At 32.9% G+C, this 12313-nt stretch overlaps 1 protein-coding gene across 2 annotated transcripts in view; it reads left to right on the top strand.

Annotated features, from left to right (window-relative positions):
- Nucleotides 1-12313, top strand: part of LOC129229481 (uncharacterized) — a 46526-nt gene that overhangs the window by 7632 nt on the left and 26581 nt on the right. For both annotated transcript variants that reach the window (XM_054863796.1, XM_054863795.1), the window contains exons 2-6: nucleotides 3448-3524; nucleotides 3970-4042; nucleotides 5741-5843; nucleotides 9313-9384; nucleotides 10218-10320. In XM_054863796.1, the coding sequence (XP_054719771.1) occupies nucleotides 3453-3524; nucleotides 3970-4042; nucleotides 5741-5843; nucleotides 9313-9384; nucleotides 10218-10320 (423 nt within the window). In that variant the 5' untranslated portion in view covers nucleotides 3448-3452. The remainder of the gene's footprint in view (nucleotides 1-3447; nucleotides 3525-3969; nucleotides 4043-5740; nucleotides 5844-9312; nucleotides 9385-10217; nucleotides 10321-12313) is intronic.

Below are 12313 nucleotides of genomic sequence, written 5' to 3'. Positions count from 1 at the left end.
GCCTTATAGAGGTTAATTGGATAGACATAGAAATTGATAAATAGATTATACAGTTGTACAGTTTAGTTCAAACTTTGTAAGAAACAGCCATTTTAAGTTTGAAAAAAAAAATTAACTATAGATTTCTCATTACAACAGCTTTTTTTTAATTATAAGCAAAGTGCAGAAAACGAAAAGGAATAGAGGTAGTATATCATTTTTTTTTCCTGGCTAAAAAGATTAACAATATGCAGTAGAAGTAATTGGAGCCCATTTTGCTTAGGATTTTCAAAGTCTTATCTAATTATTTTCAAGGACTCTAGAATAAAAAAAATAAATAAAATTATTTAACGCACTTCATTTGTACTTTTCAGTCTCTGATATTTTAGTACTTGATTGTAAATTTTTACAGTCCTGTTCTAACTTTGAGAAATAGCTATTTTAAATTTAAAAGAGAAAAGTAACCATAGATTTCTCATGACAGCAGCTTTTCTTCAATTGCAAGTGGGGCAGAAAACGAAAAGAAATAGAAGTAGTGTATTGTGTGTTTTTTTCCGTGCTAAACAGATAGACAATATGCAGAAGAAGTAAGATAAAAGCAATCAATACAAAAGAATTTCCAAATTACTGCATTCGGGATTGAATAACTAGCAAGATATGAAACATATGAGTCACAAAAATTTATTTCAAATAATGTTACAAATGTTAGAACCATGATTTTTACATTTTTAATACAGGATGTGGCAAGGAGCTGAATTTGATATGTTTTGGCATTCCTCCCCCTCTACCATTTGTTAGACATTTTAAAATTTAAGGTTTGTAGTCACACGTTTTGAAATATTCAAGGTTTTCAAGCTCTTAAAAATGAAATTAGTTTTTCAGGCAATTTCTATTTTTTAAGGAACGAATCATGAATTTTTTTGGGAGTTTGGGACCCACTTCAAAGCAGGGGCCCTAAGCAATAGCTTGTTTATCTTATAGGCAAATTTGGCCCTGTTTTTAATTCACTCTTACCTGCAAATTTTTGCTTGATTTTTTGAAATTTTTACGAAAATTCGTCAGTTTTTACGGTTAAAGGATTTTTACGATTTTACCAATCTTTGTTAGGTTTTTATAGACTTTTGTAAAATTTCAGTAAAATTTTCCAAACTTTTAATGACTCAATTATTTAGATTTCAATAATGGCAAGAACTGACCCACTTAGACTTAGATGATTATGACTAACCTTACTTTTTAAACAGTATTTATAAAGTAAGTAAAATTGTACTCTCCCTCCAAGTAAAAAGATTCATTTAATCAGAACACTCAGATAACTGAAATTTATTCAGTTTGCGATACTATTTATTCTCTCTCTCTTAAAAAAGAGAGAGAGAAGGAAAAAAACTGCTTTTTAGAATAAAAACTATGTTTTTACATAACGAGTAGATCGTTCTGTTAGCGAGAATGGGGGCGGGGGGAGTTTTCCTCCCTTTGCTTTAGGTTCTAATTTGTCAAAATAATCGTCAATTATTATAAGTGTTGCAGCTTAATGTAAAGCTCGTTTAGCCTATATTTTCATTCATATACTTTCCCAAATGGTTTTCAGTCCAAAATAGTGAATTTAGACACGTTTTTAGCACCCCAGTGACAGCTGTTTTATTTGTATTTAATGTTCGTTTTTTTTTCCTTTTCTTTTCTCCCATCAGAAAAGGACATTCGCTTTTCTCTTCATTTTCATTAAACTATTCAAAAAAGAAAAAGTCATGATTTTTTTTGTTTTAAGATTTTGGTAGACATGTTGTTACTATATAAAGTCCTCCCAAAACTGGGGGGCATTACCCCCTATGCCCCCCTTATAAATCCACCCATATCTCTAAAATATTCAAAAAAGAAAAAAAAATTTTTTTTTTTGATTTTTGGAAGATGTGTTGTTAATATATAAAGTCCTCCCAAAACTGGGGGGGGCATTGCCCCCTCTGCCCCCCCATAAATCCGCCCATTTTGATGAGGTACCCCATGTTGCTCTTCTCACCAAATTCGCTGGTATAGGAATAGGAGGGAAAACTTTACTTTGGGTTAGAAATTGGCTGACTGAAGAAAACAAAAAGTAATTGTGAGGCGAAATCATTCTAAATGGAGTTATGTTTTAAGCAGGGTTCCTCAAGTTCAGTTTTAGGGCCTCTCTTGTTTATTATTTTTATGAATGACATCAATGAGAATATTTCTGGAAGCATGAATTGTTTTGCTGATGATGTAAAAGTTATGGGGATTGTAGAAAATGAAGAACAGGTAAAACAGCTTCAAGAGGATTTAGATTATATTGCTAAGTGGGCGGATAAGTGAGGTATGGCAGTTAATGTATGGAAATGTCAAGTGCTACACTTGGGTCATGGAAATAAGCATACGAGATATCGTTTACAGGGATCATTCATTAGTCAGGCAGAAAATGTTATTGATCTGGGTAGCCTAATAGATCAGGACTTCAAGTTTAGTCAACAGTGCAGCATTGCAAGTAGTAACAAAGCCAACAGAATGCTTGGGTTTAACAATAGATCTATTTCAAACAAATCTAAGAAGGTTCTTCTGCCTTTATATAAGAGTTTAGTAAGACCCCATTTGGAGTATGCTATGCAGTTGTGGTCGCCTTATCTGAGGAAAAATATTTCTGTATTGGAAAGGGTTCAAAGAACAGTAACTAGACTAGTAAGGGACTTTCAGATTTAGATTATGATACCAGACTTAATAGGTTTAACATGTATAGCCTGGAGCAAAGGAGGGTCAGAGAAGACATGATTCATTAATTTAACAAAATAAATGATGTTAATGGAATAAATTTTTGCATGGAAAGCAGGACAAGGGGTCATTGTTTTAAGATTTTTAATTCTCAGGCTAACCTGGAAATAATGAAAAACTACTTCTTTAGTAGGGTTGTAGGCACTTGGAACAGCTCACCGGAAGAGGTGGTAATGAGCAAGGGGGTGGATAGCTTTAGGCAGGCCATTGATCTTCATTGGGGACTTATAAATTGACTAGGACCAGTCTAGCTGGGCCAAGAGCCTGTTGCTGGTCATCACATTTATATTGGTTTGTAAATGTAGTGCTCTTCCGTTAAAAAGTACGTCAATTGGTTTGGCCCCTTATTTATTTTTTACCTTGGGAACATTAGAAAAATTGCTGAAAGCGATTGAAAATATCTACAAGTGCATGACAACCCTAGAATTTAGAAATTGTGTTTGTTGATTGTCACTCTAATTTTTTAGTTTGTAATAGCGATAAATAAATCAAAATAGCAGAAAATAAAACATGTTAATCGATGTATCTTTTAGGGAAAAGTATTGTTTATATAGTAGAATGAAAAGTTGTTTTTTTTATACTATGTGCAGTCCATCAAAATTCTTAAAAATGAATTTATAAAGATATATTTGTTAACTATTTGTCTGATTTTTCTCTTCTTTTCTTTTTTTTTTTTTTTTTTTTTTGATTCAACAGATATTATGGAAAGAAGAAATCTGGCTCTGAAGCATGTTTCAAATGCATTAAATTTAGATAGCAATGGGTTTTATCAAGTAAGAAAACTATATTTAAATATCAACTACTCCCAGGCAGTACTTAATTTACTCAATGGGAGTTATCTCTCATTTGAGGTTAATGCTAATGCAGATTCTGCATTTTTATTAACCTCAAATGATACTCTTAAATAATTTTTCCTTGAGATGTTTTGACAGGGATACTGCACTATGCCACTTTTAAGATCATCTTCAATGTTTTCAGTTTTCAAATGGAAATTTTACAGCTGCAAGACCTTAGTTTAATTCAATTTTGATTTTAAATAAGAATCCTTTTTTATCTTGTTGCTAGAACCAAATTTTATACATAGTATGTTGTTTGAAGTGAACCTGAGTATGAATTTGCATGAACAGAACATATATGTATTGTTACTTTCAATGACATCTTCAGGTGCAATAGACTAAAACAAACAGTATAAATAACCTCTTTTTTTTTCTTTTGAAGGCTGCATTTGCAAAATACTTACAGAGTTTGCAGATTCTCTCACTGTATCTTAATGACTTATATGTTTCCCTAGGTAAGTATTATTGAAAGATTTATTTGAATTAGTTCAAGTCTTAACTGAGAAAAAATAAATTTGTTAAGGCTATATTGTTTTGAAGCATTAAAAAATGTAGTGATATATTTTAAAAAGCAAAGAGTTATATTTGTAATACTTTAAAAGTACTTGACTTTTAAGGGTGAAACAGCTAAAATGCAGGCTGACATGACAGAGCTCTTGCCAGCATTTAACTGATTCCCCTCTTAAAAATATATCCCCCCCCCTTCAGGAGGAAACTCCTGCTCACAAGCTACCGTATTTTCCTCTATATAATCCGCGGATTATCTGCTAAAAAAGTGGGAAAATGATGAGGTGCGTATTAGCTGTGAATTTTTTGTTCCCAACACCAATTCATTGAACCTTTTCAGCAGGATTCGCCAGAAGAGATCGTAAACCCTGCCTGTATGTTGGTTATTTTACATAGCTTGAATGTTCTTATGGGATTCAGGCTATGTAAAATAAACAACATACAGTAAAGGCCTTCTGCACAAGATTAGACGGTTTGCTCCTTTCTTGACTCATTGTCTTCAAGTAATTAGCATACTATAATGATTATTCTGAGAAGAAATCTTTATTTTTAAGATTATTTTGTTTTTTAATATTGAATATACCTCAAAAGTTATTTCTTCTTCACGTTTTTAATTTAGTTGCAAAAGTTGTATGTTACGTCAAAACTTCATTTTTTTGCATCGTATTATCCGCAGATTATACCAAGGTTTTTTTTCCTTTAGGTTGATTTTAGAACCTGCGGATTATACGCCGCTGCGGATAATATACAGGAAAATACGATACAATTTACCAAATCCCGTGCTAAGTTTCTAACAAAACTTGGCAGTATATTTTATGCTACTTTATTTATGACACTAAGTAGATTAATAAGTTGTTAGCAGGCCTAGATCTGCATACCCGCAGCCCTGGGGGGGGGGGGGGAGAGCAGGTCCTTAAGAGGGCCCATTTGCCCAAGAAATTGAACAAAAAAAAAGTAGCACTAAGACTTAATAACGTTGCAAGTATACACTGCTTAGGATGGGGATTTTGTTGCAGGGGCCCAAAATTTATAGATCCGGGCCTGGTTGTTGGTTTAATAGTTGTATTTTTAATGGAATAGAAATTATCATTTTCGAATTTTGATAAAGTTGTGGAAAACACTCTACAGCACCAAAAGCAAGTTTTTAGACCATAGGAATACTAAATCCAAATGATGACATTAGTAAAGTAATTTTGTGACCATGCTTCCCGACAAATATTTGTGATTCGCTCTATGCAGTGAGTTTGGAAGGAAGTTCCAACTCTTATTTAAAAAGTTAAATTTTAATCCCTGATTTAAGATTGGTTTAGATCAAAAAAAACTTGATCCTGAAAAAAAAAAGGCAAGACTCTTCTCCCCTAAGCAAACTGCTTTTGTGTAAAAAATTTTGGTCAACATTTGTCCCATCTTCACTTTATTAGAATATAAGTAAAGAAATTTTATTGGACGAAAAGTTGCTGTGATTATGTTTTGTGATGTGAGACATTATGTAGGTGCTTTTCACACCTTCTCTCCTAAGTTTAAAAAAGGCTATAAGTACTTCACTTAAATTTTAATTTAATCTGTTGCAAACAAAACTTCATTATATTATGGAAAATATCTAATTTGGTAAAATAACATTAATATTTCTATGAATTTATTTTTAGGGTTTCAGAAAATAATTCAAGAGAAAATGGAGGTTATTCACGTGCTATCAATGATTCATGAATGTTCTGATAGGATTGCTGCAATTACTGAAGAAAAAGGTGTTTTTTTTTCTCTCATTTTAATTCAATAGTGCCATTTTGCCGCTGTAAGAGTTTTGTTAAAATGATTTTATACAAATAGAAATGATACAACCAGGAACAGGCTCTGGGCCCAGCTAGGCTGGTCCTAGTCAGTTTATTGGTCCCCTATGAAGATCAATGACCCTCTTAAAGCTATCCACCCCCTTGCTTATTACCATCTTCTGGTAAACTGTTCCAATTGTTTATGACCCTACTAAACTAGTAATTTTTCCTAATTTCCTGGTTAGTCTGAGATTTGAATAGCTTAAAACAATGACCCCTTGTCCTGCTTTCCGTTTAAAAAAATTAACCCATTAACATCTTTCATTTTGATAAATTTAAACTGAATCATGTCCCCTCTGATCCTCCTTTGCTCCAGGCTATACATATTAAGCCTATTAAATCCGGTATCATAGTCTCCGGGGGTTTCTATTCTGGTTTAGTACCTGCATGACAGGAACAGAGCGCTCTCGGAGGGTGAGGTGAGATATCATAGTCTAAATCTGAAAATCCCCTTATTAGTCTAGTAACCCTTCTTTGCATAAAACGACAACAATGTGTATAAAGTATGAAAATAGAGTTTAAAACTCAGCAAACAGCTATTTTGGGGCTGTCAAATGCAAGCCCCTTCATCAGTGCATAAAAGAAGAACGAAAAGCCTACACAACGTAAACTGAACGACAAATTTTGTCATTCGATCCACATTGTGTGGGCTCTTCGTTCTTTTATGCACTGATGAAGGGGCTTGCATTTGACAGCCCCTAAACAGCTCTTTGCTGAGTTTTTAACTCTATTTTAATACTTTATTTGTACTTTATACACGTTGTTGTTGTTTTACTCATTTCATAGTACAAAGTTTTCGACTGCCTTTTTACAACACTTCTTTGAACCCTTTCCAATAGAGAAATTTCTTTCTTGAGATAAAGAGACTAAAACTGAACAGAATACTCCAAATGAGGTCTTACTAAACTCCTATATAAAGGTAGAACAACCTTCTTAGAATTGTTTGAAATAGATCTATTGATTAACTCAAGCATTCTGTTGACTTTGTTACTTGCAATGCTTCACTGTTGACTAAACTTGAAGTTTTAATAATTACTTTGCGGTCTGCTGTATCAAACATTGACTAGTCTTTGATGCAATACTTTTTTGGAATTGAATTACAGTATTGAAATACAGTTCAAGGTTCCATTTAATTTGAGGTGCTTTATATCTACAAAAAAAAAAAAGATTTTTGTTGAAACCTGAAATTCAAAATGTTTAGCTCCTGTAAATTTTACTTTGAATGTGAAGTTTGCAAAACTGAGCCTCTTTTGATTTACTCTTCTCTCTATGGCAGAGCTTTTCAGACATTTTTAGAAAACTTTCGAAACTAGATTTTTTATTGAAGTATCTCTTGTAGAAAATGCAATTTTGTTTTCCCTTACTTTTTATTGCCTATTATTCATATGTTTGCATTAAATGAAATTTGCATATGATATTTATGGTAAAAATTTACTGTATTACCTTAAAAAACATTTTTTTTTCTTGAAAAGTGCTGAAATTTTTATCTCTCTGATGGATATGAACCCTGAACTTGTTACATAAAAATGACTTGAAATTAACATTGATCCCCGACAAAGAATATGTCAACCTTTCATTTGGAATATCCAATTGCTATCAAAAAAGGTGGTGCCCAATTTGACGCCATATGCGAGATACATGCACACTTTTTGATTTTCCATATAATCCAAAGTGGCGTGAACAGGGGCTTTCACAGAAATTTCGGCCCCTCACAACTGACCTTTTCGGGCCCCCTTATATTGTTTACCCCCACGACCCTACATATATTTCACCCCTCATTTTAAAAAATTCAGGTCCCCCTTTAGACTCGGCCCGGCCAACAGGTGTGTGTCCCCCCCATCCTTGTACACGCCCCTGGGCATGAGCCCCAATTTCCTCGGATTTTCAAGATTCTACTGAAATGCATATACAAAAGTGATGACCAGCGACAGGCTCTGAGTCGAGCTAGGCTGGTCCTAGTCCGTTTATCAATCCCGGATGAAGATCAACTATTCTCCCCATTGCAAGTAACAGCTGCTTAGAATTGTTCAGACAAAAATTTCAGAAATTCTCTCCCACATATAAGTTGACCATCTAACTTTAAACCTCATCTTTTTTACTACAAGTCTCGACTATATGCCAGTATATACAATATTTAGCAACCTAAAACAAAATAGGATTTTAAAAAATAACTGACTAGAATGAGAATGATCAAAAATGATGTAGTGCAATTTGCAATATCTTGTTTAAGCTAAAATGCATTGTATTTGCTTGTTTTTGATTTTTATTGTTTTTTATACAAATAAGAACTGAAAATTAAGATGAAAAAATTTCAGTTATTGCTTCATTTGAACCTTTAAGAAGCGTCTTACGGATGCGACATTGAAATTTTTAGGGGGATGGAGGGTTATTTTTTTCATTGAAAGGGGATCTTGGCGATATTGAGATGGGTGCACCCTTGCCCTTCGGGGGGGGGGGGGGTGGCACCTCTGATTTCTCACAAGTACAAAAGTTTATTTTTGTCATTTTTCTCCCGAGTCTGATGAAATCAGGACAGATAATTTGAGTAAGAATGTTATGCAGAAAGAAGGTATTGGGGTTAACGTTCTTCTTTGAGGGTAAAGAGCTAATTTAACACTTAGTAGAACAATACTCCCATTTCAATTTCCAAAGAACACAATTCCCAGTAATTCCTGCATTTCCTGTACCCATAAACAAATCACAAAGTCTAAATTTTCATATAACTGTCTCATTATTGCGACTTTCAATGTTTTCGCATAGACAGTTATATGTTGCTGCTACTAGATTTTGTTCATTTGATAGTTTGAAATTTTATATTTACAATGGTTAAGGCAAATTACTCAATATTGTTTATACAGAATTTTTACTCATAAACTGATTTTTACTGTATTTACATTACATTTCATTTGAGAAGATTTCGTAAGTGGAAAATTGGCTATCTCTTTATCCACTGGTGCCAAATTTTTTTGGCACCAATACTTGCGTGAGGAATGTTCTTCCTTTGCATACGTCGACAAAAAGTTGGGGAATATCTATTTACCACAAAGCAACCTGGGGTAAGAAGATAAAATTTATTCATGCCAAAAATGTGACGACGAAGGGCAATTTCCCACTTATCAAAACATCCTATTCATTCATATATTTTGAGAATATCACACAGTAAGCAAAAATATAATTTATTTTTTATTGTTTTGTGTTGTGAGTACATATAGAATTGTATATTTCCAGATATGCAATGAACTGTATAAGAGTAGAAATAAAAATGTTGGAAACAGAAAAAATCATATAAATTTTCTTCAAATTGTCAGTTATGATTGTGGTCAAATTTCTACCACTGGGCAAACACTAGCAATGTATTCTAAATCAAAATATTCAAAAATTTCATGTGTGCATTCTCAGAGCCTTTGTCCTGTTCAGAACCAACATGAAGATCCTGATCTAGAAGCTGATCTACCTAGAACGTATGTATCCAATGCTTCAACTATTTATTTTAAATTTTAATGTTCATAATTTTAAAAAATGAAATTACTAGTCTTTTTTGCATTCTGAATTACAAATAAATACCAATACAAATGTGACTACCAGCACCAGGCTCTGTGCCCAGCTAGGCTGGTCCTAGTTAATCTATTAATCCCCAATGATGATCAATGGCTCTCTTAAAGCTCTACTCCCTTGCTCATTACAGCCTCTGCCGTTAAGCTGTTCAAAGTGCCTACAACCCTACTAGAGTAGTAGTTTTTCCTTATTTCCAAGTTAGCCTGAGGTTTGAATAGCTTAAAACAATGACTCCTCGTCCTGCTTTCCATGCGAAAATGTAACCCAATAACATCTTTCATTTTGATAAATTTAAATAACCGAATCATGTCTTCTCTGACTCTCCTTTGCTCTAGGTTATACATATTAACCTTTTTAAGACTGGTATCAATCTAAATCTTAAAGTCCCCTTACTAGCCTAGTAGCCTTTTTTTTGAACCCTTTCCAATAAAGAAATTTCTTTCTTGAGATAAAGAGACTAAAACTGAACAGAATACTCCAAATGAGGTCTTACCAAACTCCTATTCAAAGGCAGAAGAACCTTCTTAGATTTGTTTGAAATAGATGTTTTGATAAAATCAAGCATTTTATTGACTTTGTTACTTACTATACTACACTGCTGACTAAACATGAAGTCCTGACCTGTATTTTATTCATTGATCTTGAAGATGATACAAATGAAACAAAGTATAATCATATCATAAACATACATGGATCTATTTTGTAAAATACATGTAATTGTTCAGTTCTTATTTTTCAGATTTCCAGCATATGAAAAAATGCAGAAGGAAAATATGTCCATTTTAAGAATGTATGAAAATCGACTGGAGAAAACTACTGATAAATCTGCCAAAACTAACCTAGTAAACCTTTTTATACTTGTTTCTTGCAGTACAGCATGTCTGTGATCTTAGCTTAGGGTGTTTTTTAATAAATAACTTTGTTACACATTTAATAAGCAGTACAGAAATGGTGAGTTTTCAGTCAAGTGTTGGAGTTTGCCAGTTAGTAGCTTCTGCCATGCACCAATCATTATTGTCACATGTAGTTTTTCAATATCCTGATTGGTTTGCACAAGAAAAAGTGGGTCTTACCACTTAAAAATAGTGAAATTCTCTCACAGTAAGCATAACTATGAGCTCTGAGTTGCTTAAAATAATTACAATCTGAAGTGCACACCTTCAAACAAGTATGTCTGAAACTTTGGCTCAATTGGTTCAGCTGAAGGGCCGCTAGGGCTTCATATATAGCGGAAGTTTCTCTTAAACCATGCTATGGGTAAAATAGGTCATTTATATTCCTAATAAAAAAATTACTGTTATTCATGATCTATTACAGGTGACAAAGGTCTAAAACTTTTACAGGTCAAAATTTTAAGAATTGAAAATTGCCCAACAAGCTAAAGAAAAGGGAGAAATTACAAAATTAGCAAACAAGAAAAAAAATTTTTAACTGTTCATAAATTTAGTGTCACTTTATTTAAAAAATTTTAGGCTCCTATTGCTCCCTTAAACAAAATATTGAAAGTATTTGTTTATTTCTCAACTTTAGGTGAAGTATACAATAAAAAAATGCACAAAGTTCTCAGATAACTGGCAAAATTATCTCCAATTGAGAAAAAATATTATTTATAAGTCCTGTATTCGAAAACCTACACCTTCACAACTAAATGTTTTTAAACCTTTTCGATTACAATGTTTTATTTTATAGACTAGGATTCTCAAGTGATCTTTTTTTTTTTTTTTTTTAATGTTTTAAATGGAGCATTATAATAATTCCCTTTTTTTTTTTTTTTTGCGGGGGGGGGGAGAGTAGGGTAAGGTCACCCACCAGTAACAGACAGTCATAAGTTTTGACTTAAATAGTAAGCCTTTTAGGCAGGTTAAACTGATGTTGATATGGCTCATAAATATGGTGCAACCATCTAGTGTTATCAGAGTGAATTTTATGAGCCAGTTGGTATTTACAAGGCAGTGGTGGAAGAAGTAGGTGAAGAACAGCCTGCACGAAGTCAGCTGGAGTTTCATATTCATTTGAATATATTAAAGCTTTGGTTCTAAAAATAAAGAACCTTTGCATATTTTTTGAAGAGAAAAGGGGAATCTTGTATAGTAGTCATCCTTTCCGCATCCTATCTGTTACTGTGTATCATTAAATTGATGTCTGATCTCCATCTGATTTTTCTGTGTCTGTTACTGGAGGGCAGACCTTTTTCAAAAATTGAGCATATAAAAACAGAATAAACTAGTTCCGAGTATCCAGAAGCAGCCAAACGTGAGATGAGATATAGTTGCATGAGGGAAAAATAGTTTTAAAAGTCTAAATACATTAAAAGACTCAGAAAATTGAGTTAACCTGAGAGCGAGGTCTTAAGCATGTCTGTTACTCTTATCCGAAACTTTCCTGCATGTGACAGTTAAACTCCTCTTTAAAAATAACAAATAAAATGAAATTTGAAAAAATAAAATTTTTGGTTAGTACATCACAAGTCACAAAAGGCACTTGGTCAACAAATTTTTAATTTTTAGCTCAAATTACTTTGTGCATGACTGAAATTATATACAAAAATTTAGTTCATATTGTTGTGATGGTGGAATTACCTATGAGTTCTTCAAAAAATATGGAACGGTTGGCAGCTATTTTTATCTAATTGTTGCTAAAGTGCAGTTTTTACTTTATTTGTACAATCGATAATGCAATTTAGCATAATACTATGCTCTAATTTGCAGTGCAAAATGCTTAATAGTAACATTTCATTTAAACCACTATTCACCAAAAAAAAGAAGAAAATGATTTTATTGGACTTGATAAAACTAAATATATCTATCTACAGATACAAAGGGGTTTCTTTGTAAA

This window comes from Uloborus diversus, chromosome 9 (assembly GCF_026930045.1).
Source record: "Uloborus diversus isolate 005 chromosome 9, Udiv.v.3.1, whole genome shotgun sequence".
NCBI lineage: Eukaryota > Metazoa > Arthropoda > Arachnida > Araneae > Uloboridae > Uloborus > Uloborus diversus.
The sequence above is the reverse complement of the archived record's forward strand: the minus strand, read 5'-3'. Positions and strand labels throughout refer to the sequence as shown.